The 26,642-nt window shown below is 46.3% G+C and overlaps 1 protein-coding gene across 2 annotated transcripts in view; it reads left to right on the top strand.

The window, feature by feature from the left end:
- Positions 1-22,773, top strand: part of LOC149350307 (uncharacterized) — an 83,822-nt gene extending 61,049 nt beyond the window's left edge. The window contains exons 2-13 of one of the 2 annotated variants that reach the window (XM_089579313.1): positions 4,873-4,998; positions 7,509-7,610; positions 8,487-8,651; positions 10,400-10,483; positions 13,533-13,697; positions 17,673-17,728; positions 18,284-18,403; positions 18,690-18,864; positions 19,058-19,157; positions 19,244-19,350; positions 21,071-21,202; positions 22,465-22,773. In XM_089579313.1, coding sequence (XP_089435439.1) covers positions 4,873-4,998; positions 7,509-7,610; positions 8,487-8,651; positions 10,400-10,483; positions 13,533-13,697; positions 17,673-17,728; positions 18,284-18,403; positions 18,690-18,864; positions 19,058-19,157; positions 19,244-19,350; positions 21,071-21,202; positions 22,465-22,593 — 1,461 coding nt within the window. In that variant the 3' untranslated portion in view covers positions 22,594-22,773. The remainder of the gene's footprint in view (positions 1-4,872; positions 4,999-7,508; positions 7,611-8,486; positions 8,652-10,399; positions 10,484-13,532; positions 13,698-17,672; positions 17,729-18,283; positions 18,404-18,689; positions 18,865-19,057; positions 19,158-19,243; positions 19,351-21,070; positions 21,203-22,464) is intronic. The other variant, XM_089579314.1, reaches the window with a different exon arrangement.
- The last annotated feature ends 3,869 nt before the right edge of the window (positions 22,774-26,642 follow it).

Below are 26,642 nucleotides of genomic sequence, written 5' to 3'. Positions count from 1 at the left end.
CGGTTTGTACGAAAAACCATAACGTTAATGTGGAGTAGAACTTCTGGGCCACGCTACATCGAGATCGGAGGTCTTCCATCATCTTTTGCTTTAGGATCTCCTCATAAACAATATCTGTAAATATGTCTTCATTGGTATACGATAGTATATATTTGATTGATTGAAGACTGTTAAGCGCAAAACAGAAAGTTATTTCCTGCTCATGCTCGAGTAACCGGTGGCCCGAAAGTAACTTTTCGCACTAGTTTGACGTGACAACGTGGCGGCAGCTGAACGAACGGCACGCAGCTCGTCAGGCGTTGAGCACGCGTTTTCATGCGTTTCCGTGTTAGCATCGTAGGCGACAGTGGCGCCGCTTTCGTTTACAAACACGACACCCGACCACGGGCTGAAGCGCACAAAAAAGCCTTTGGGCGACCTCCGGACGCCCGGCAACAGCGGCTGTGTAGAACACCCTCGGCGTTGCATCGCCTGTCGTCAGTTCGCTTCGCGCATCGGCCTGTAAGGGGAGGAGGCCGACGGGTGTATTATTTCGCGACGGCAGTTCCAGACAACAATGGGGGCTGCGCCGGCGCTGCACATTCCTTGACCGCCTCTGCGTGTCTCCGATGAGCAGGTGTTTACGGTCCATTCACATCGGGAGATTAAGACGAGGTCCCATATCTGTCGTGGACTGCCGTGTGCGAGTGCACGACGCCAATGCCACGCTATCGCGGCGGAAGCTAGCGCCGCGTCGATCAGCTCTGCTGCGCAGTGGCGCAACGGGCTTCTAGCTCGGCAGGTGATTCATAAAAAAATGAAAGAGGAGGAACTCCTTACAACAGCCCCGGTGGTGTTTGGCAGTATGCGTCTGCAATTTCCCCGAACAAGCTACCTCGCCACGGACAGCTTAGAAATTTGCTACTCAGATTTGTGCGTTCCTCTCATGAATAACTCTTGCATTCGACAGCAATCATTCGAAATAATTTTGTTGTTCTGCGGCTGCAAGATCTGAAGTCTCGTTTTCAAAACTTTCCTACCTTGGGAAAGCTAAGCGCCTGTCCTATGAAAGCTCATTCCCCACTAGGGAACTCATTGAGTTCTAGGCTCTAGCAGGAATTGAGCCCTGTAGCTCTTTCTATTACACTATATATAGCAACCGCAGAAATTCAAAACGAAATGTTTATTTTCGCATCGGAACATGCGGGACGTAGTGTGTTTCTTAAACCGAGTTATGAACCGTGAAGAGAGTCGGCCCGTGCCGGAGCACGCCGCGACGCTCTCACACACTGCCAGAATGTTATGCTAGTGTAGCCGTTGGTGCAAACGCACCGTAGCCGCATTTGTAGATGACAGTTCGTTCCTCTTGAAGTCGTGACAACACGCATCCTGAGTTCAACTCGGGAACGTCCAAACAGGCTGTACCGATTTATTTAAACATGCTGTTCGCCTAATTTTGAGGTCGTAAAAGGATATGGGGCAAAGTACAATTTACTTTAAGAGACGCAATTAGGAAGAGCAATGGTATCGAAATATGGCGTGAGTACTAGGACACAAATAACGATGAAAAGAGAAAAGAGTCTGGCGTACAGTTCACTACAGGGTAAGTCGTACTCTACTAGTGAGCATATAAAGGATAAAACGGTATATGAGCACCACAGCCACCGAGAAGGTAATAAGGGTGGCATAAAGTTCAAATTATGCAGAAAAAATAAAAATCAGAGAACAAACTTTTTGACTGCGTTACAGAAAAGCACAGAAAAACGCGCACGGTGACAAGGTTTTGGTTAAGAGTTGCCATATGGGGCAGTATGAGGTTATATGTTGTTGACATATGTTATAGTATTGTATTATATATTATATATGGCACCGCGGTGGCTCAGTGGTTATGGTGCTCTGGTGCTAACCCGAAATGTACGCGTTCGGTCCTGGTCGCGGCGGTCGCAACCTTGAAACCTTATATGTTATATATAATATGACATATGGCATACGTATAAAGCATTATAACCTCGCCACGCTATGGTTACGGATGCAGCGCTATTTTATATGGGGAAGAACAGGTATACACATAAAAGGAAGCTGCTAATTATAGCATCGCCCTCTCCTTCACCTGTCTGCTCACAAGAATAGGTTCAACGTAAACAGCCTCCGAAATAGCTACGCTGATGATTGGCGACCAAAGAAGCGCACGTTTTACTTTCGGTATGCCACTTTCCTGCGCTCCGCTCCTTATCTGCAGTTACTCTCTTCAAAGATGAGCCACTCTCTTTTAGTTACAATTTTTTTCGCTGTCTAAGGAAGCTGATACGAGCTATTTCTGCAAGGGATATGTTTTTGTTTTATAAGGGTAGTTATCAATTGTATTTTATTTATTTTCACAAGCTACAACCTCGGATGAGGCTATGGCAGGAGGAGATAAAAAACGCACAAAAATTCGCAGCAGTCAGCAGCATATCAGATACCATGAACGCACGAGGAAACGAAAGTAAAATCATACCAGCTACAAATCACATTATCTTAAAAATTGCAAGAAAGGCAGAGCATCAGTGGGGCCAGGATGGAAATTTCGAATTTCTATAGTGCGTGGAAAAGAGACTATATTTGAACAAATCAGTACGAGGACAGAAAGTTGAAATGTTTGTTTCTTGGTAGCTTAGAAAATTTTATACAGTCGCCAAGTGGCTTAGATACCGGAGAATTAAATATTCATTATGACGACGTGAGAAAAGTGGAGTGAGCCCTATATCAGATAGATGAGAAGAAGGAGAAAAGTATGTCATATCGGTGAAACAAAATACGGACAGCCTCTTTTTTTTTACCGATTGCGATTTGCTTACAGCAACAAAGCTTTTTCCAAACGACGCGGACGTATTAGGACTGGGCGGGTGAGTGTTTTGTAAGTAGTATCCGAGACTTTGAGAGCTTTGTTAAAACTCAGGTCGATATATGTTTCGACCATGAGATATCCTGTGCGAACGTAAGGCCGAGGTACGTACCTGTAGTCTAGACTAGATTTATCGTTAGGTAATTGTCTTTGAACGGATATGTGAACAAGGAATTAGATGTGCGCCTAGAGAATGACATAGGAACAGTTATGAAGAAATTAGTGCTCATTTGCCGTGAAGCGCATCACTTGCACAAGTTTGAGAAGGCGTCCAAACTAGCTCTCGGAGAGGAGAACAAAAGCGTTTAAGGCTGCCAAAGCGTTACGTTCCTCTTTGTTTTCAGATAACAACCTTGCAGACTTCACCGTGGCTTAGCGCCAAGTGCTGGGGCTCTTGGGATGATGTTTCATTTCAGCGGATACCAGGGTGTCCAATGGAAGATAAACGGTGTTGGCTCGGGCTGCTGTATAACTTTTTTTTGTGTGTGTGCAACCCAAGCACCCCTGATATCCGCAAACGCTCACCAAAGCAGAAGAGAGGAAAAGCCCCAGATTGCATTCCCGAGTTCAGGGAACGGCTTGGTTCGGCCGAGAACAAACAAATCAGGGTTCGTCCGCTTCACCCCTACAGTCGGAGTGAAAAAAACTGCCGCGCGTCGTACGTCGCACGAAGGTCGCACTGCCAAACTGCTGGTGCTCCGAAGTGCTGGGGAATACAGGCAATATAGTATATGGTTACCCTGAAAAGGGCCATGCAGGGTACGCCAATCGCGGGTGATAGTCCTGAAAACAAAGAAACCAAAAAGAATATAAATGACATCACTTGGTGCCGTACTTGTGGTTTTGTTTACTGTGCTGCGCCAGCGCCTTAGAAAGAAAAGGCCTCTGCACTCCTCTTGTGACGTCACGCACCTTGCCTGGTTGACCATATTACGGCATGAATTTAGAAAACAAGGCCGCCATGATCTCTTTGCGGCCGTCGCTTCTTGAGCCCAGGTGGTCGAAATTTCCGGAGCCCTTCACTACGGCGTCTCTCATAGCCTCAGTCGCTTTGGGACGATAAACCACATAATCCGAATCTGTGTTCTGCTCGCGGCCTCTGCATGGTTCTGTATAGTCGGACACAACTTAAAAAAATAGCAGTTCGTAACAATGGATCGTAAGGTCCGCGGCGTCCCGTATTGACCAAGCCAGCGCCTCCTCTGGCGCTGACCAAGCACAACAGTAAACGAAATCAGCTGTTTAATGTTTGACCCCATCAAACAAGCGAGATGCACCAAAATTACTGAGCTTATAATTTCGTCCATTATATAGCTTCGTGTTCAGGAAGCAACTAACAACGGACTACTTTTCTACAGTCGGGAAATTGTGTGGCAGTCCCGAACGTGGGCGGAGCTTCACTGAAGAGTAAAATTGTATCCGACTATAAACACGGCGACGCTGCCCTTTTAGATCCTTTTCTGGAGACCCGCTACTGCACGACGGCAAATTCCACTCTTCACTTTTTGCACGCACGTCATCTCGTGGGTCGTAGTGGAGGACTCCGGAGTGATTTTGATCACCGGGGATTCATATCCCAGTACAGGGGCTGTATTGCGCTTTGCCAGCAAAAGAAACACAGCCCTCGATCATGGAATCCGCCCACCAGTGCAACGCCGCAGCCTTGGCACGATCGTGGCCTGTCTTTTAATTCTTGAAGCTGACTAGCTCCTGATCGTGACTATGCCACATTACTGTCCATGATTACGCCACTCAGCGTAACACAATTTACGCTACAACTTAACTAGCCCAATTAGCGTAGAGTAACACTATGGCTGCACTATTCACAGCTTCACACGATTTATTTTCACGGGAAAATATTCGCCAATAATTCTGACTCAGAACCCACACGTGGGCCGACAAGTTGACTTCCTGCCTATGCCGACAGGACTGAAGGCTTGCATTTTGCTGTGATGGTGATCGCCTTTTCATCCCGTAAACAGGTGCCTTTCTTTTCTCCATTTTTGCAGGTCCACACGTCACGCTCCTTTCCTGGCACCTCTAATGACCTGAATGCGAGTCGAGGTTTTTCTCCGCCGCGAAAGAGAAGCCATGAGAACGTATCCAGCACCGACAGTTCAAATGTCCACGTCCAGGTGAGCCGTGCTACGGAAGCGTTAATTGCGCAAGTTTTTCGTCGCTCAACAAGCGTCCCAGAATTGGTTGAATTCACCCAGAATTCATGCTACAGAACTTAGGAATACATATATGCCCTATCTCGCACAAATTTGACAGCAATGTTTGATTAAGCCCCAGCACGTCCCTCTAATTCAGGCCGAAACTTCTGGAAGCTCTGCACGCTGTTTGCGCTCGTCATCTTGGCAGTCATGATAGGATATGACAGCAAAGGTTGCACCATGTCACTCGGCTTTTCAACGTGCGAATAGTTTTGAGAGCTCGTTCCCTGAATCGCTGCCACCAGCTGTAGCATCCCTATTGGTACCACGCTTTGACAAGACGGAGAATAGGTACATTGTGTTTAGTTTCAACCGGGAAAGTTGTTGTCGTCTCCTGTTCACACTCAGTGAGGTGAATGAACAGAACGGCGAGTCAGCGACGCATCTGAGGCGCTGAACTGATCCTTACATACTAATCGAGCTGTGATTTAGCGACAGCCGCTTGGTCGTTTGCAGAGCCGCCTGTAATAACGTACAAATCTTCGCAAACACTTTTACAACTACAATAACTGTTGTATAATGTTCAACAAAAATTAATGTACATACTTTATACAGCTTGCAATCTCCATAACTGTTGCATAATCAAATAGGCAATGGTAGATGGCACATCACCTTTTTCTTTTCTTTTTTCTGTTATGATAATTTTTTAGTTGACTGGTGCCTGATTTTTTATACTAAAATGGTTTAAGTCCCTTCTGCAAAGGTGGTTCTGGCAAGGCAGTTTTTCTTTTAATTTTTTCTCGGCCTGCCCACCCCCAAACGAATGCAACAGTGCCAGCTGACTCGAAAGGCACGCTTCAACGCTGCAATAGGTACTCGTCGTGACTTCATCGCACCTCGCTTCAATGCCTAAAAAAGACGGGAGAGATAAAATCTAGGCGTAACGTCATTGGGGGGACCTCAGGTTACCTATGCAGCAAGCGACAAGAAGATTCTAGAACAATAGCAATTTAAAAGCTGGCTTGGCAGACAGAGTGCCAAGTCAGTGGCTCTTAGCATGCACTGTACCCGAAAGGTGCGCGTGACGTCACGCAGCTGGCTCCTGATTGCCCTTCTTAAACAGCAGGTAAAAGAGAGAAAAAAAGAGAAAAGCAAGTGTCAATGTACCTTCGCTTTACTTCAAGAGGATGAGACACGAAAGTAAAGCAACACAGAAAATCTCCTCGTTATCTGGAGTGCGCTGATAAAGGCACGCTTTACGGACATGCAAGTACACTTGTCGTACTGCTTTTCCGTTTATCGTCCCCGATAAACCAGAACAGAAGGAAGCAAACCCTATGGTCCCCTGCCTATCAGTGCTCTTTTTTCTTTCTTTTTTTTTGCGACTGCTGCGCCGGACAAGGGAATATTGTGTTTCTTTGATGCCAGCTACCTTCGCCTTTACCACTTTCAATGTTGATGAACAGCAGCGTGTTGGTGACTTCCTTGATCAGACCAGACCAGACTACGACCACCACTACTACTATTACGACCTATATAAAAGGAGTGTTCAACAAGTCTTGCTTTCTGGAATTTTTTATCAGGCTGCGCAAATGAAAGATTTTACATTCAAGCGAAAGTTTGGAATGCCCTCTTCCTCATGAGCGTATCACTTTTTGATATAGTCCCAATTAGGGGCGATGTCCTTACGCCTCCGGTGCTCTAGCCCTTCTGCGGTCTGCACGCCATCGGCGAAGAAGGAGGCCAGAGACTTTACCACACTCTCCCGGACCTCGTGCCATTAGACTTCTTGCTGTTTCCCAAGGCGATCACTTCAAGGGCCGAACAATACAACACCAGAGAAAACCACACGATCTTCCCACAACCACACCCGTAATCCTCCGCAAAGTTCACACTAGTACTCTTCCCACCCCATTAATGCTCTGTAGCTTAGGATGGTGTGAGATAGCGCGCTGTCCCAACTGTCCGGAGATCGGGGCAGACACGGAACACGTCCTTACCCATGCAACGCTTCCGTTACTTCCCTTTATTCCTTTACTCTTCCCCTTCCGGTTGGAGTGCTTGGCTTCACTCGGCATCAGCAGATAACCACCGGGTCTTAGCAGAGCAAGCGCTACTTTTCACTGGCCCCGAAGAAAATAATTTGCTCCTCAGCCTGAGACCAAGAGGTGACCACTGCAGCGCGCTGCTGATAGCCACTGCAGCCACCCCTGTCCTTCTACGATGACTTGCAGAGAGTAGTGCACCGGTGCGGATGTGTATCGCTACATCAAACAGTGACGTGTTGATGGGAAACAGAACACTCCAAACTTTCATGTGGACAGAATCTCGTTCAATTCAATCACTTAACAGAAAAATTACCGTCCAAGAAGCAAGACTTATGCAATGGCTCTCGTACATCGCGTGTCTGCTCACAATGGCGCCAGCTCTCTTTTTCTTGCCTTCGCTTACCTCACGCCAGATAAGATAAGCGTGTCGTTTGTTTTCAGATATCCGATATTGCTGGCGACGAAGATATTGTAGCCACAACGTATTTTCTGAAGATATGCAAGTCGACTATATTGAAGCCCTACTCCATCATCTTGCAACTGGTAAGACGTGTCAGTGGATATTTGAGAATCGGCGGCGAAGGCGCAGTCGCAGTAAGCTTGGCTGGCTGCTCTTTCCACGCATGTGCCTCGTGCCACCCATTCTCTCCGGCCCTCGTCGGCAGTGCTTCGCGAAGTGCGGCCGCCACGAGCTCGCGTGTTCCCTTTCATATTGAGCGATAGTGTACATACTGATCACTAACGAACTCGGCTGCAGGAAAGCCTATAAATACGCTTTGAACACAAGCGAGAATTTATTGGCGGTTACAACTGCATCTTTTCACCACGGCGTTCGTTCATTCGCCACAGATTTTCTACTAGAAAATCTGCTGGAATATTCCGCTAGAGCTCCGCTAGAATAGCTTGATTAGGACGCTATTACGCGGATCGCTTTCACATCCCTAAATCTGGAGCCTTTGTCAAAAGCATACAGCCCAAGGGATCAATTGCTTCTAAGCCTTGTTATAAGGCTCTTGTAGCGTTCACAGACGAACGATGTTTCGGAGGAGCGAGGGCAGAGTCCCTCTCACCTTCGAGACATTTCGAACGTTGGCGATGCTTGACGAGCCATACAGCATAACCCAGAATCACCCCACCCCCTTCGGCTCTATGCTTCTGTGTAAGGGTGTACTTGCTTTATAGCGTGCTGTAAAGTTGCGACAAGATGTGCCTTAGTTGGTTACTTTAATAACACGTTATACGCGGTATCATTAAACTCCATAACAGTACCACTTGGTCATTAGATATGTGCATGCACATATTAAATAGCTAAAGTAATATATGTCACGAACTGGCAGAGTAAAAGCGCTGTCGCAAAGCGCGTATTGATAACAACCAACAAAAACTCACTCCCTCGTTGTGGCGTATGCTTTTCCGCAGATAGCATGGCGCAAGTTTCGCAAGGACAACCCTACGCGGCATCACCTCTCCTGGAGGCTCATGAATGTCCTGTACCCAGCTCTTATCCTGATGTTGCTGCTCTTCTATGCAGCTCTTCAGGGACTCGCCTGCCCTGGACGACTGGAGTTCAAAACAATGAAAGCGGTCAGTTATTTGTGACAAAACCTCTTAACGACCACACTGATATAAAGGGGGTTAGAAAAGTCCCAGAGAAAGTAAAAATTAAATGACTCGAAGAGTATAGACAGCAGCACGATGCGGTTTTCACAGAAATGCACACATAAAAAGCTGGTGATTATATTTAATAGCGAAACATTTTATCGCCAAAGTAAGTATATTTGCCACCGGAAGGTGGCGCTTTGTGTCAATAGCTAGTACAATGGCGGTACAGCGCCATCTGTCGATGATAATTTTTTATCATAGAAAAAAGAAGCCTTCCTGTCCCTTTTCGAGAAAACCACATCCCGCTGTTTTCTCTACTTTTGAAGTTATTCAAATTTAATTTTTTGTGATCTTTGCATGACCATATTCATGTGGAACATCAATAGTTTTCGTTGTGCGAGCATCAGAGACGTTATTGAATGCGAATTTGCATTGTCACACAATCGTACCGTGCTAAGACCCAACGGTCACAAGTATGTTTAGTGACCTCCTAGGCATGGAGTTCATCACTGTTGTACACGCCCCTCCAATATGAATGGTTGTTAGTTTGCACAAAATGACATTTGTTTGTTATTTATCTTCTAAAGTTGAAAATGAGTTTTTGATATTAAACGATAACAGGAAAACAAGTCAGCAAAAAGGAAAAAGTGTGACCGTCACGCATACTTATTAAGTAACCTTTAACTCAGGTCTCAAAACTTTGCTCTCTTTCATAATGGAGAGACCTGTGCACTGGGCCACGCGAAAGGATGACCCGTATCTTCAAGTCTAGAAAAAATAGCGCAGAGACCAGAGATCTTCATTCGTTCCTTGTCTGCAGCCTTTTTTCCAAACAAAATTCCGCACAAACTCGCCCAAACACAAACTGCTGTCTCTTTAATTAAAACAATCAGGCATGCTGTTTGAATCTTTTTCTGCTGAGGAACTAAATGCTCCTTGATATATCGATCGGTGCTGCATGTGCACCAGTGTACCCAAGCTGCTTCGGCGACGCTTCGACGTGTGTACGTAAGGCATATCCCCTGATTTACTTCCTACACATTCGCTCTCTGAGCAAGTAGTAGCAGTGCTTGCTTAATGGGAAAGGAAGAAAAGTAGCCACGGGAACCGTAAATGACTCACGGAACGGTTGGCACCTGAACTATCCTGCCACCCAAAGAGAAAAAAAGAGAGAAAGAGAGAGAGAGAGAAAGTGGCACATTGCGACTGATAATTCAACGGACAGATTATGAAAGGAAGAGGTTATGCAAACACTTGATTAGGAAGAGGATTAGATGAAGGTTACAAAGCTTGTTGTGGTAAAAAAAAAAAGCTTTAGATCCCCTGCAAAGAACGCCCTTCGCACAAGGAGCAGCGTTTTCAAGCGAAAACAAGTTTGGCGTCCAATACTTACGATGTTCTTACGGGAAACCGATTTTGCGTATTGCCTGCGTTTTGTGTACCCCCCACTCCCCCTCCTCCCCCGCCCTTTTTAATGCCATGGGTTGTGCTCTGGGTGCACAAATAAAGAAATGAAGTTTTTTCCCTTCACAATAACCGAGAATAGGGCCCTCAAGGTGCCTGTCAACCATGTTCAACCAGGCAAGGCGCCTTTGGGTGCCTTCTATGATTTTTCCTTCTGTGACCCTTACTGCTTGGACTGGATTTACACCTTTTAGACCTGAAAACAAAAAGTTGAACTTCATAATTTGAAGAAAACTAAAGACATTCATTGCTTTAACTCTTGACAGACAAATCTTCGGAATGCAACAAAGCCCGTCCCGAAGAACACCACACTTGGGACGGACGATTTGGACTATTATGATGACACAACAGTGAGTACACGTAGGTCTGCTGTCGCGTTTTCTTCTGGGAAGCACCGTTAAAGTGCATCAATTCTGTAAAGATTCTAAAGCCTATAGAAAAACCGGACTGCGTTCCTGCGCATTTTATGAGGGGGTAACCAGTGTTTTGCTATACATCACAACAGGATGCATGAACTTGCGTTCGAAGACCCCCTACATTACGGGGGAAAAATTAACTCTTTGTAAATAGCGATGAAGGGTCGTGAAGGCGAAATTAATAGGGAAGTGACGAGCATAACGGCGCTTCTCGCGTTTATGCTCTGGTTTCAACCCGAGCTGACTCCTGGTTTCGCTTAAATGGTTGATTGAGCACAAGCCTCGTGTCAGTGTTAGTAGCTTACTCAAGCGCAAATGTGCAATGCGCACCTCTGCATCGTTAGGTAAACTTGAACAGCCAGAGGAATTACACGCAGAGAAATATTGGTGAACAAATTCGACCAGACGAAACACCCGAATGATGCGTGCGCAGCTTTGTATCGGTTCCGATACTTTCCTTGTAGTCATTTATTCGCAATAGAACTATTTTTTTTTTCATTTTCTCGCTTGACGTTGTTAAAAGGTCTTAAAGGAAAGCTCCTTGGCTGTGCCGAACGCGAAAGTTGGATGCGTTAGTCTCACAGCCGAGCCGAGCGAAGGTGTATCCAGTTCCCTGACCACTCGTATGCTATCTGAACTCGTGCTCGTGAATGCGTAGCTGAAAAGTGAACGAATTTCGTACGTCGATGGTTATCATGCGAAGTGCACTTTTAGCGAACTGAAACGGAATCATTATTTAGAGGACAGTTGTGTGCCTATATGGCATTGTGCACTGGTTGCGAGCAGTAGCCTGGTTCAGCTAGTGCGCCAACTACTGCGCTTCGTCCGTTTGTGTTTCCGTGTGTATGTCCCTTGTAGCGCGAATTGATCAGCATGAAGCCCCAACTACTCCAAACGCGAGTATCTGTGCGCTAATTACATGCGTATAATCTGTTGTTGCTAACAAACAAGAAAGCTGTTCGTGTCTTCTCAGCGCGACAGGGGAGCCAAATAAATACATCGCCTAAAAAACCTTGTAATTCTTTCATGTGAAATAATATTCGCCCAAAAAAAAAACAACTAAAAATTGGCTGTGGTTTAGCTCTGGTTAAACCTGTAGTGACGCGATAGCTACAGTTGGCCGAGTGGAACTCGCTCAGTTGAATTGCAAAGTCAGTCTTTAGCCGCTCTGTTTCGCTGGGCGTTCCTTCAGCTTCTTCCCTGGACGTAGATTCACCCTCTCCCCCTATCCCGTTCTCCACTCCTTCCCCACTCGGTTTCGCCGGCGTGCCGCGGCAGCTGGTCCGCGCCACGTGATCAACCACGTGACCAGCCACGGCACCGCCTCGGTACCCACATTCTGAAAAAAAAAAAAGAGTCCGCCGAACTTAAAAAATGAAAACCGAAAAGTCCATTATCTAATCATATTGTACACTATAATTAAGTAGAACATGTTGTCGGGCTAGTTGGTTCAATACTTCAGACATGGCAGTTGCGCGAAACACACACACAAGACAGGTTACGGGACTCGTCCCGTAACCTGTCTTGTGTGTGTGTGTTTCGCGCAACGTCCATGTCTGAAATATTGTACACAGTTTTGGACGATCCACTCCACTTAGCTAGCGACCATGAACTAGAACTTACTGGTCGGCTGTTATCACTAAGCAGTGGAGTCAGCCAAGAAGTGAACACATTAGGAGCTCGCCCTTGATACGCAACTAAAAAAAATGAAGATTAAGTAAATGTTCGACCACCGGCGTATTTTCATACAATGGTCGCGGAGTTCGATGTCCGCTAGTCAACACTTTCGATGATAGTGAGAGACAAAAGCGAGATAAAAAAAGCCGTCCAGCCTTCGCGACGTTCCGAACGCCTACGTGAACGGCGCCACGCGAAGCTTGTGAGGTATCCCTTTCCCTCGTCACTTTCTCCCGTCAGACTGAGCAAGCCCTTCTTGGCAGAAGGGGCTACACCATGTATATAGCTGAAAACTGGCGCGTTAAGGAGGCTACGCTCTGTCGTCCTAAATTCCTCAGGGTCACTAATCGTGAAAACGAACCTAAAAACGCCGACAATATGACTCGGTCTTTTTTTGCGTCAACAACGCAAATGACACTTGGTTGTTTTAAATTGTCATATCTCAACAATTTTTGCGCATTTAGAAACAGATGAGCTAAACTGAACCGGTTTTCTTTTTACTTGTCAGTTTGCGAAAAACCGACTTGTGCTTCTTAAGATACATTCAAAAATGGCCCTCCTAACATTAAGCTACTTTGCAATTCTTTTATAATCCAAGCTAAGCTCGAATATGCCTGCACAGTGCGGGAACCCTGTACTAAATGTAATACAGAAAATCTGAATAGAATACACAGAAGAGCTGTAATAATGCGCAAAGACTGAATCCCCTACTACTTTTAATGGCAATTAGCAAGATTGAACGACTTGAACTTCGAAGAAAAATCTCAGGATAGAAATACCTTCTCTTATTAGAGAACAAACCCGGTCCGTACCCCTCGTTATACATAACGCCGTTATCCGCTAGACAAACACGACGTTTCCACCCTAGTTATTTAACCTCTATATTCGCTAAAACAGACACAACTTTGTTTTTCCACGCACAATAACTAATTAGAATGAGATAACTAATCACTGCCCTGTAAGGCCCCACCAACAAGTGATGTTCGTGCTTTTTTTGCAGTGTTGTTTATTTGTGATTTCGCTAACTTGTACCCACACCCTGATAGGACTTAGTGTCCGCACTATTTTGTAAACAATGAACAACTGCTCACGTGCTCCTTTACCATCCGGCTAAAAGTTGGTTGCATAAGGCGAAGCGAAAATGCAACGTGTAGAGCACCAAAACAGAAAAGGAGCTAAGATATAATTTCATCCCATTCGCGAGTGCCTTGATTGTCTCAGAGGAGAGGCCACATAAGACGAAACAGACCAACTGCATTCCTCTAACGCACCGAAAAAACGACTTCTTTGCACGCCCGCCTGGCAGACTCAGAAGTACGAGGGGCCAGAGTTCGGCGACCTGCCTCTCTGCCACCACCGGCTCACCCTGTACATCCTGCCCAGCGTGCTGCAGGTGATGGCCTTCCTCTACGGCTCCTACATGTTCCGCCTCATCGGGGTCGACGAGGAACTGTACGCCATCATGGAGAAGGTGCGCCGCTGCTCGTTTCACTCGTCCTGGGCCGGTTACGGTCGCTGGCGCGCAGGCGATGCCTAATCGGTGCCAACACAGCCTCGATAGTTACGTCGTTCTCAGCATGACCCAGAAAAATTGCGAGGACACTGGCAACTAAAGTGTTGAGAGGCGAAAGCCGAGGACACTATGCCGTGATGACTTCCGGTGGACGTAACGTCACACCATTTTCGTGGCTATATAATACCCAACTTATACATCTTTCGTGGATGTGAAGTGTTAATTACGCTTAATTACACATTTTTAATTGTAATTTGACACAAATCCGGCGTTTTTCCGACCATTCTGTGATAATTTTCACTATACCGTGACGACTTTTGTTGGATGGGACGTCACATTGTTTTTGTGGCTATATCGACGTCTGCGTTATTTCGATGCAGTTTTGACATTTTTGACTGTAATTAATTACTCTACAGTCATTAAACGTGGCTTCTAGGTTCATTTTTTTCATCCTCTATCTGAAGAAACCATTCGTTTTGTCCTATATTTTTTAATTCCCGAGTTAACAGGCTGCCAAAGGTGTGACACCCTCTGCTAAGGCGCGACGCCGATCCACGTGGCAATTTATAGTGGTCACGGGAGGGTTTCTGGCGCCCGATGCGTGCTTGGGTATTAGTTATCTCCCTCCGTTTTCCCCGTGGTGTGATTTGTAAAAACCGGCAGCAAAGCTGTGCACCGATGACGACGCTTTTGAGCACACGTCACTCAGTTCGCGGGCAAGCAGACAACGTAGTCTAGACATGTTGTAGCCTAGCCCCGCTGTGCTGGAAGAGTAGGTGGACTTTTTTTTTATCAAGAGTAGTACGTCGGCTGCATCACGCGCGTTCATAGTTGTTTCTGAAGCGCTAATGCTCATAAATGTTTTCAAAGCGCGCTAGGAGATGTAGTGGTGCTTGCGGGATGCGAGCAGTGAGCACGAATCTTCGTTTTTAGGGCTTCGGCACGTCAGTGTGGGCTGCAGGCGACCAACAGCGCGCCTCGAAGAAACTCTGGTCATAATGTATGTGACCTGCGCATACTGACAAAAGGTGTGCATTATATCCGGACCCTTTGATAGCCTTTCTTTTTTTTTTAATGGTCACCAAACTTGAGTTTCACAAAGGTACAGGCCCTTCTCATATGGAAGGGAGCATCCAGTTCGCACCAAAAAGACGAAGTTTATGGTTTTTATCATTAACGGCATGCTCATATTTTGTTCCCTTTCCTATTAGAAGGGCCTGTACAGAACCGGCCACTTCAAGAGGCGCCGGCGTTTATTTGGGTACAACACTACCCACCTGCTAGGTCTCTCCACGGCAAAACTTTTGTTTACGAGCTAGGGTTGCTTTGCTAGGAGTGCCATGCAGAAAATAGTTATAAAATATTGAACAATGGAATAAAGTTATCTAGGGCATTGAGATAAAGACGTTTTTTTTTACGCCCTGAAAAAAATTTCGACATGCGTTTGCTCTTTCCTGATGCATTTGCGCGTGCTCTGCCAGATAGCAAGAAGTTCGTGCTCGCTGAAGTATTCCCAGTGCCATGTTTCAATGATGCTGACCAACCCAGTCACCACGGCGCGGTCATTGTAATCGCCGTACAAAGCTCTCCCATAGCGGAAGGCAGAAGCTTTGTGACTAGTGTTTAAGTATCGAGGGGCCGTGATTATAGTTCTCGTGTTCGTGGAGGATTGCATGCAACACCTAGTTCTGAGCAAACACTGCGCTCAAACTCTCACCGAGCGCCGGCTTGCTCATATGAACACGACTGCTCATGCTCAGACTACGGCGGAAGAAGGATTCGTTTGATTATCGGATCTAACCTTAGTGGTGCCTCACTCATTGACAAAAGAGGCGTCCATCGCTGCATTTGAACTGGATCGCAGCTTTTGAAAGCGAAACGTTGAACTTTTTGTTAAGACACGTGTCTTGCCAAAATGCGCAAAACTACCTAGCTGTCACAAAATGCGTTGAATTTTGTTTTAGTCACTAAAACAAAAATTCATAAAGCTTTTCCCTCAGCGGAGCACGAGAGCACCAATTACACGCACTTAGTGCACCAGGTGTAGGACAATCAAAATCCCGAGCTACGTTTGGCATCCGAGCCAAGCCCATGCACTTTCCTTGCGTGTAGCGGGCACACAAGACGTGTGCAATTTATTATCAAGCTTTACAGCTTGTATATACTTAAAACGAAAAAAAAAAGGCACTGGTTTAGCTCTGGTTAAACCTGGAGGATTGCGAAAGCAACGAGGAGAGAGAGGCGATGGAGAGCGCGCGGCAGCGGCGGCGTCCCCGGCACGCTAGCTATGCGCCGCTTCTGCGCATGCGTAACTGGCGAGCGCGGCGGCGGTACCTCTGAGTCACCCGCGCAGCGGCGGCGGCAGCGGCGCGCCAGCTGTGCGGCGTGTGGCGTCACTGCTCCTGGCGCATGCGCAGTATGGCCTTTCGCCAGCTCCGCGAAATGGCTCAGAGACTCGCGTAGTGTTGCTTTCGCAACAAAAACAAAGCAAAGTATGCTCCTGGCTAATTGTGCTGGGATAGCCATTATGCAGTGAGAACTATAGAGAGTGAATGAAGTACGAAAATATTTGACATTCTAACACCTGACATTTCCTTGGCAGAAAGAAAGCAACACGCGATGGTTGAAGAAAAATGGTGCTTCGACAAATTTAAGGATAAACGGACTTCACCACCAGTGCGATGAGCTATGAAAATTTAGCTTTCTTGAAGCACTTTCGCCTTCAGCATCCAAACGATGACCTTTCTTCACCGCTACGCCGCTGGCCATGCTTGGGAAGGTCCTGTTCTGCCCAGTTCTGGTGCGCATGTTCAGGAAAGGCTCACGAAGTAGGCTACATAGCTACTCTGGGCATTCCGCGAATAAACTAAAAAAGCCGGAACAGCCGGCGTGCTAGGGGCAAAAAGCTACTAAAAGCAGACCATACATCCAAACAAAGAGCTAGGGCTCACTGCTGAGCAGATGGCAGCAATGCTGGCGCCATGGCGAAGGACAATGCGCGCACTGTTCTAAGTTCAAGGAGCGGAGGAATGCGCCCCTTGTTGGCAAGTGACGCAGCCTTGACGGCGGACGCTGTTTGCGCTTACCGAGTTTTCTATCTAGGTCGCGATAAGGCACGCCGCCGCAGAGGCCACTGCCAGGGTGCTGGAAACGAAATGTCTGACTTCCGCATGCCTTTTATCGCTTTTTTTTGCTGCTCCCTGCGTTTGGTTGCTGATAAGGCAATGTTACGGTGTGTTACTACGCGTGGGTGTGACGTTTACTGCACTCATAGATACCTACTGCAATGAAGCTGGGAACGTCACCAGCCACCTCATGCAAAGTAAAGTTATGTTAATGGGAAATTTGCAGCGTTTTCTCTGAAATATTTGCTCAAGTGCTCAGCTTAATTCTTGCTTAGCTGCTGTTGCTAAAATTACTGCGAACCATGTTTTAGGTGGACTCTAATAAGGCCTAAAAAGTATCGTGAAGTGCTAGCCTGGTTTTCACCTGAGCGTCCACTTTCTGAACCTTGTAATGCTCGCTGAGAGAGAGAAGTACCCATATTGGTGACTCGAACGTGACCGTTCAGAGCTCGCTTTGTCGTGACCACACTGTGGGTACATTGCAACACTCACATATAACACAGCTATTTTTTTTTTTTCTGGCGCAAAATTTGGACCCCTTCATGGTTATTTCTCGTTTCGCACAAGATGTACGGTGGTTGTTGTCCTCCGACTGCATTGTGTTCTGGCAAAGTGTACGTCCAGAAGAAATAAATTAACTCAGGCTCCATTAGGCTACTGAAAATTCTAAAGGCAACTATGCGAAATGATAATATACAAAATATAACTGTTTCAAGGCTTCGGCTTTTATTAACGAGTAAAAAAATACTCTTGATGGAAAATCAGTTTGGTATCTTCGGACTGAAACTTATTTTCTGAATATTTTCAGGTTTTCCTGCAGTCTTCAGCGTACTTCACGGAACGTATCATCATAACTATTACAAGGTATGGTTAATCTTCGTAGCGCTGCTACCAACACTGCGTGTACAAAAAGAATGTAGTGGTGAAGCTTTATTATGTCATTTAAAGTGTCCTGTTATTTGGCCCTCAGTCGCAGGTTGAGTTCCTTAGCGCGGTCATGTTTGCATGACGGCAGACTGCAAAGACGTCGAAACACGACGTGATTTCAGTAACTTGAAGGACTCCATATAGTCTAGTTTCGGAGTACTCCGTTTGAAGAATGACGAACAGACTGTGCGGTGATGAGTGTAAAACAGCATGCGAGGTATTTGGTGTTGTGCGAAACAAAAGAGGATGCCGAGGTAACAATAGACTGTGCCGCGCCACTGTTGCAACGACAATAACTGCCGTCGAATGGAGTAGCTCAGTTTGCTGGGAGTATTTTTGTTTAGATCGTGAAAGTGCTTAAAAAGACAAGGAAATAGAAAGAGATGCACGCAGTATCTATCCTTGTCTTTTGAGCACTTCCACGTTCTAAACGTAGTTAACCAATTAGCCGCCGTTGTTGAGCATTTCTGTTCTGTTTGGTTATGTTTTCAGGAGGTATCTGCTGGCGGGGATTGTCTGGACGCTTATGCAGGTAGCGGTGCAAGTGCTGTACAATTCAGCCGTGGAAACAGAAGAGCAACTGGTGGAAAGAGCCTTTTCTGCCTTAGTAGAGTGAGTAGGAATGCTTTTCGTTGACTAGTGTACCCTGCATTACTTAAAAATAAATAAGGTTTAGGAAGAAAATTAAAGTGATGCATAGAAGTACCCATATTAAGAAGTACCCATATTGATGACTCGAACGTGACCGTTCAGGACGTGAACGTAACCGGTTATAACTTGCACCACGATGGGCAAAAAGAGGACTCTTTTTCCATCTATGATCGCAAGCGGGTCGGTAGTTTGAATTCGGATAGGGTAGGTGATGAGTTCAACGGCTCCCATTTTGCATCCACCGCAGATGGAAGATGATTGTGCTGATAACGCTGCGAATCCTGGGTCAACTGGCGATGACCGTGGTGGAGATGGCTGTGCTGCTCAACTACTGCACGCAGTGCGAGATGATCATCATCTACCTGCGTGGCGTGGCCCTGCGGCTGCGGGAGAAGCGCATCACCATCCGCGAGGGCATGCACGTTAGTGGGATCTCTCTTCCGCCGCCTCCTCTCCGCCAGCATTTCCTTGTCGCTTCCTTTAATACGCTGCCTTTTCGCTGTTATCGCACATGCATAAAATCAAACTTTGGAGCCGCCTTCAGCGCGTATGTTTCAGAGAAGGTCATGCTTGGCAACCGTAGAGTAATCTTTTTTCCTGTCAACAACTTTGCAGGAGCTCTTGGCAAGTAATGACTACATCAGCCACCTAAACCGTAATCTTGGAAAGGTTACTGCTCTCTTCATCATCAACTTCTCTCTTCACGCACTAATAGGTACGTTCCAGCTTAATTCATGCAGGCACGCCTAGATTGTGATGTCATTCAGCCTCCTTTCATACCGCTTTTTTTTTCCCGTACAGGTCTCTTCTTGTTTCTCCTCAACAACGACAAGACACCAGTAGTGCTGGCCTACAGGGCAGCTTACCCAGTTGTCTGGATTTTTGCCATGTTCGCTCCCTTGTATCAGGTATGTGGTATTTTCGACACAATGGCGGTGCGAAGAAGCCCCGTATTCTGTACGGTGCTGATGAAGCAGGGAGATTAACTGAACTGGGCTCAGGTCCGCTTTGTTAGCCTACACATGAGCAAAGAGAAAAGGGACGAAAAGAAACAAACAAGAGAGATAGCAGGGAAAAGATAGCGCGAGCACCCAAAGGGTGCATGCACACCCAGCCCACAAACTACGAGTGGTCTCTTAGGGCTGTAGGTCTCAAGAACTGTGGCAAAAGTCACATAGCTTTGGGTCCAGTGACCAAGGTCCAAAGATTTCGCACACGGACAAGAATCAAGTGTAGGGTAGCCTCAAAGCAGGTCGCTGTATCAGGCGCTAAGAGAACAGGAGCAGTGGAAATCCTCAGTGCTTCCCTGACATCCGAAACTCTCGCACAACGCAGTTTTACAGAACTAGCACTGTTGCACCAAAATGAGTATATTTTGCACAATTTCGAGATAAAACATTTCGTCGTAGGCATATTTGTAGAGTTCATTCAGGCATTTGACTTTATCCACCTAACGTAATTTCCGAAAAATTAGACCACTATCGAATCCATGGGCTTCCGCCGACTTTATTGAAACGCTATCTCTCACATAGGTGTCAGTTTGTTTCCGTTAATAATTTCATATCAAGCAAAAACAAATATCCGGCAGCTCACAGGGTAGTATTTCGCTGCCAAAGCTAGCCGTACATTAGGTTATTTAAAGCGTAACCTCAGAGGTGCGCCTTCTTCCACACGCCAGCTCGCATATCAGACATTCGTCCGCCCACAAATTGAATACGTATCTTCCATTTGGTCACCTCACCAACAGTACCTAATTAATTCCCTAGAGCGCGTACAAAATCGTGCCGCTCGCTTCATTTCTCGCAACTATTGCCGACATTCCAGTATAACTAACATTAAGGCTTCGTTATCCCTTCCATCCTTAGAATCTCGCAGAACAATAGCACTTATCTGTCTCTTCCATAAAATTGTTTACAGCCATCATTCCTTCACACTACCCCTTACAAAACCGGCCCGCACATCTCACCGATTGCATAATCACCTCAGTTTTAAGCGCCTTTCGGGAAGGACCACGGCATTCAACTCATCAGCCCTGCCCCGTGCAATCATTTATTGGAATAGTCTTCCTGACAACATTGTTCACATCTCAGATCATGTTATTTTCAAAGAAAAAATAAGTACCCTTTTCTTGTGAAGTGTGTTCTGTAGTGCGTTTTTCAATTTAGTTTTTCAATTTAGTTCTATTTTCTGGTTGGTTGCTTGTTCTTTGTATAACGATGTTAAAATAACCATGTTCTACTTGCTTCTTTTTCCCACCCCAGTTATGTAACCCCCCTCACATAATACTCCAGTCGGAGCCCGTGAGGTATTTGAATAAATAAATAAATAAATAAATAAATAAATAAATAAATAAATAATAGATTATTTTGGGCTAATCTAATCGATGAATTATGAAAATCAATATATATATATTGAACAACACTAACTGCGAGAGGTAGTTTCCTGCGCGTCTGGCGAGAAAATACTGCCTCAAAGGAAGCACGAATATTGCATGCAGAGGCACGGCCGAACTCGAGCGGCGGTGAAGCACGCGACGGCGGCGACGCGTGCTTCACCTCCGCTCGAGTCCTGCCATGGTGGCTCTAGTCCGGCCAGGATATTGCCACGCCACTCCTGTTTCTTCCGCAGGCATCCCGCGTGACGGCTGTGGGGTTGAAAATCTCAAAGATCAGCATTGAGTCCAGAGTCTTTGGCTACCAGGACGTGCAAGACTTTGATCTCGATTCTTTCGTTCTCTTCGTTGGGAACATGAAACTCAGGGTGAGTACGACTGCGAATGAATAAGCAAAACAACATAAAACCAACAAATTATACAGTCCGGCTATTGGGCTCCCCATCGTTTCCATGCTTCTGGCAGCTGAAGTCGTATTTTGAAGCGACTCTTTTCTCGATTCATGGTCTCGTCCTTCACCCAGTGGTTGTTGTTAATTGTGACGTTATGACTGACAGCTAAGAAAATAATATCAGTCTCCGGCATTAAAAGCGGAACTGACCAATGGCAAAGAGGCAAACGAGAGAATCGCGAAAAGGATTGCCACAAAATGCGGTCTCTATAAACGCAGCAGTGACATGCCTGCCATGCTGGGTCCTACTAGAGAAATTGACATTAAACTGCAAAACTGTTGCGCAGAAAGGACCACTGCGACTGTGTTAAGTGTCGTTACAGCATTTCGCATCCATCGTAGCTATCCTATCACTAAACAATAGGAGGAGCATGAGCATGTTTTTTTTTTGTTTTTTTTTTGTTTTTTCGCCGAGACCTGTCTTTTGCGATCTTTTTCTCACTTCTAGGTAATACTGTCATGTTTCTCGTGTCGACATGTTCACTGTGAGAGCTGTGAGCCTGATTTATAGAAGGATAATTCCATTACAACACGGATGCTTCAGAAGAAGGCCCTGACACCTAACAGTTCACAGAACGATAGAAAGAATACGACGATCTATTCCGAAACTGTGCAAAGCTGAGAATTATGAGTCTTACAGTGGCCTCGAGCTGAGTGGGCAGTCAAAGCCGGGAGCGCTTTTCACCAAATGACAATTTTCAGTACAGCATCCGGCCACATCAGTCATTCGCGGCCCTGTTCCATTCCTGAGAACAGTGCTCAGGGATGCGTAGTTCCGCAAGCAAGAGAGAACTAAAGCTACACAAGCACAGCGCTCCTATCTTTAGCTGTCTGTGTGCTTGTGGTTCCTGCATTACCGGTTGCGTAGAGTGCTGCAGGAATATGGACAAACTGGAAGCACGAAGTCATGTCGCAGAATAATGAGTGTTACTTTTTTTTAATCTTCCACGCCCTTCTAGCTTACTAATACGTTTGTTAAAGGTTCAGAATGCTCGTGCTGTAACTGAGACCTCAACGATAATATGCAGCCGATACACAGCTTTCCGGACGCTAACGACCTTCTCGCGCAGAGCAGGCAAGCCTTGCCTTCTTAGCAGGAGAGAAAACACTTACAGGTTTCATTCAGCGCGTTCCGACCTACATTTCCCGCAGTGTGATCACAACATGAATTCCTTGCAGGCAAAGATGTTCGGGACGGCGATATGGCCGTCCACTCTGCTCTTCGTTTTCGGCGGGACGGCGCTGGTCGCGTACCTGCTGGTCATCTGTGACGTGCTCACGAATCCTGTCATGGGATCCTTCCTTTAACCGAGGAATCTGTAGCTGCTTGGGCGTCGGACTGCTCATTCGACGCAACGTACCTGCAAATAAATTGAGCCATGCCGCCTTTATGCGGCACTTCTAATTATTTCAGTGTGCCTTCATGTGTAGCGGGATTATTACGAGCACTGGAATTGGTGAGACAAATAAAGTTTATCCTCTTCTTCAGTCGGTCTCTCTGGCGATGAATGCCGGAATATTTGTAAAATGAGGATCTGGATTCCACTTCGCTTCATCTGATTACTTTGTTGGATCGTATTACTAGCAGCAGTTCACTTACCAGGCTGTAATCGACGTGACTACTCGCGCTATGGGTGCAGTGTGCAATCACTTTTCTTGCTGTTTCTGTTTTGTTTGTTGGAGGACGACGCTTTGCCCGCCAATTTAAATTAAATAGACAATTAGGTGTCTAGAGCGAGGAAGCTTCATTCGAACAAGTTCGCTCAACGCAAAAAAAAAGAAAGAAAAAAATGGCAACAGGGGACCACACACTTGCGCTCAATGATGAGTGTTATGGTGTCACTTGGTCTTTCTGGCTGTGTATGAAGTTTTCCACTACAAACATCCTCCAGCTATCCCCCTTCAGCGCTGCACCCTAACAATTTGTCGAGAATTCGTGAAATGCCAACTGTACGCCACAAAAGCGAAGCCTAAACTTCGCAGGCGTAATCTCCACGGTTGCACATCTTCCTCTGGAGCAAGAAAAAAAAAGGCGTCGTGACGCTTTCGTGAACGAAGCAAAGAGCGAGCTCGGCTGGCAAGGTGCAATCGTAAGCCGACCTCCTCTTGCCCAAAGTGCGCAACAAGCCTGCGCTTAATCAAAGAGTCCGGCCGCTTTCCACATAAAATTCTGAGTGGGGCTGTTCGAAGGCACTGGCAATAAAAATGTTTGATAATGAACGTTTTAAATACTTCTGAGATCTTACCGGTCTTCTGGCACATAGCTCTAAATTAATTAGTTCATTTGCACTGCAACTTCTGCGCTGAAGGATTTTTTTGCTGTTTAACACTCGATATACTTTATTTCAATGCACCTTGATATTCTTCATGCGCTACGTTATGTTCTGACTAGAAGACGCTAAGGCCAACTGCAACGAAACTCTACTGTGGCTAGAATGCCCCTTAATGTGTTGCGTACTTCATAAGACTAAACGGGACGATGCAGAACATTGTAGAAAACCAGTACTGTTGCTATAAGCGTTTAACCCTTTCCTTACCTGGGTAAACAGGTAGTTTCGGGGTAGCATGAGTAAAAAAATTTATTCATTCACAAATTTAAAAATCTTGCTGTATTGCAGCACTTTATAGTGTAGCTAAACGAACTCTTTTTATTCACATGTAGACGACAACAGGGTATGTAACGCTTAGGAACAAAAAAAAACTTTGATTGGCAAAATAAAAAAATGAGCAAAATATAACTTATTCAGTCACAAAATGAGAGAATAAATTATCCAGAATGAACGTTTTAAGAGCCGTTATGTCAAGCCTTTACGTACCTTTACGTAGGCTCGGAAAGCAGCGAGTCTCTTTAGCAAATGCGAGATCAAAAATCGCAGACGTGCACCTGTCGATAGTTCAGGCTGAGTGCAGCAGTCATCTCTGTCCTAACTAAAATCAGACGAATGGACGTCGTCTTTTCACACAAAGCTGTAGCTTGCATCTGCAAAGTCAAGTGTTGCTGCTGCTGCGGAATAGCGAGAACACGCCTATTGCTGAGCAGTGTCGCTGTGGGTACGCGCCATTTCCTCGAGGTCACCAACAACGAGGACGCACCTCGGACGCCATGCACGCCGCGATCCCCCCGCGTTGACAGGCTTCAAGGGAAGTTTACAAATACTCTTTCATATGGCTGGCGAAAAAACTTGGACGACGCTTAACCTAATCTAAGCGTACAATGCGAAAACATTGCAGATCCCTCCCGCGCTAGTACTCCTCTTCCATACACTCACAGGTCGCAGGGCGTCCTCATACCACTACTGGCGCAGCGGAGGTGAAGCGGTTGAACAATGCGCCACTGCCTCGGCAGGTGGCTGCTTGAAACACAGGGCTTGAGAGACGCAGGTTGCTTGTCCCGAGCTTCCGTAAGGCTTATTTTTGCATAGATTTTTATATTTTTGCATATGAAGGCTATCTCTCGAGCAATGAGCCGATGCGCAGTGCCGCGGTGGGCAGGTGGCAACTGCATTGAATTTATTTGAATTAATTTCATTACCACCTGCCATTGTGGACAGGTCGCCCACAAGCCGGTAGGCAGATTGCCATCTGCCCCCCATAGCAGCTGGACCATCTGCTTTTTCGTGACATAGACGGACGGACGCTTTTCTCGTGAATGAGACTTCCAATGCTATCACATTCAAAACCCAATTCGAAACTGAAGTAGAGTTCTTTTGCAACGTAATGGAAGGCGCTACTTGTCCAAAAGTGACCAGGATTGCACAGAATGGGCCATTTCGCGCCATCGTTCACATTGAACGATTTGAATTTGCGCGCTAAGGAGAGAGTTGTGGCATAGGTACAAGTCACCGCGACCTACCTTGCTGCTGGGAATGAACGAATTGCGGACGCCGTGGATGGAGAGGCTGGTGGCTAAAATGTGACTTGGAAGTACTACTGTGCCACTGTGGAAAAGTGTTCAGAAATTTTAGGCGTGATTATCTTGCCGAAACGCTATGAAGACATTGTGGGCATGAACGCGCACGCCGCATATGAATGCTCACGCCGAGTGTGTTCCCGAAGTACGGCAAACGCCAAACGTTGCGCGGCATATGACGATCTCCTTCCTTCCACGTGGTGTCCTGGTGGGGTCCTTGCCTGGTTTGGTCGAAATGAATTAAAGTCCATATCGCCTCTCCCGATTTCGGCAGAAAAAGAGGGTTTTCGCAATAGCTGCACTAGCAGCTCCGTGTATCCTCGGTGAAAGAGCGACGAAAGCAGACGCCCTTAAACAAAAGGTGGTCCCCGCTCGCGTGCGTTTGTTCGCAGTGCTGCAAATCCTTGCGATCGGCGTTCGCGTCGCTCACAGTACACACTTGGAACGCATACCCGTTCGCTGCGGTTTCTACGGGAAGCAGTGAACCCCCGAAATTCCTCAGCCGCGATGAGGCCGAGTGGTTCGTTTTTACTTCATTTCCGACACTTGGTAATGGCGACCCTTTTTTCGAGCTTCGGTTCGAAAGCGATTTTTTAGAGATTCTTGACGCACTCACTTCTATTGCAAATGCCATCTCTTGTTTTTAGCACCATCTGTTGTCATAGTACACGAAAACGTCCTTTTACGGGGCGAAAATTTTTGTTGAACTTGGCCTTTAAACAAAGATAATGACGAAAGGCAAATTTCGGGCTCCTTTCAGGTTTTAGAGAAACTTGGGCAAAGTCGCGACAAAAACAGGTGGATAAGGCGCGCTCGTCAAACGACTGCCCATGGTCGGAACAAAAACATGCATAAGCGACTCCGTCATCAGCAGAACCTATACATTGGACTTCTTACCCTGTTTCAAGCTGCACTGTGGTTTCATTGGAGTCGGTACACAGCCATGCTCACTTTCCAGACGGGGTTATTGTAAACACGTATCCAGAGTTTGAGGAACTAGAACGTTCAAACGGTTCATCTCAATCAGAAAAGGCCTGCATCGGGCGACGGTAGCAGCCTCTTATCATACCTTTGGCGAGTGTGTGGTGAATTTCCATCGTGAAAATGATGCTGATTTTAAACAAAGCCCAGCAAAAGTGTGGACACGCAACAGTGCGAAAGGTGCTACTGACACTCTAACTCCCTCTTTTCTTTCTCAATTGCGACGTTTCCATTGCCCACGGACACAACATGAACAGTCTCTCTCGGTATAATGTGCAACGCGCTGTCTGACAGTATACTGTGAACTACGCTTTAGTGTTCTGTGCCGCTACACGAGGCACCAGACGTGTTAGGCACTGCACGGAACTTGCTTCTCACGACTGGAATACGAATGCGCACCTTTTTAGCACCACCTAGCTTTCAGAGCTTCGAATACAATAAGTGTGTTTCAGCTGATAGTACGTTC

This window comes from Amblyomma mixtum, chromosome 3 (assembly GCF_055824585.1).
Source record: "Amblyomma mixtum isolate Tamu chromosome 3, ASM5582458v1, whole genome shotgun sequence".
In the NCBI taxonomy this organism is placed as follows: domain Eukaryota; kingdom Metazoa; phylum Arthropoda; class Arachnida; order Ixodida; family Ixodidae; genus Amblyomma; species Amblyomma mixtum.
Note: the sequence above shows the minus strand (reverse complement) of the source record. Positions and strands in the feature narration are given on the sequence as shown.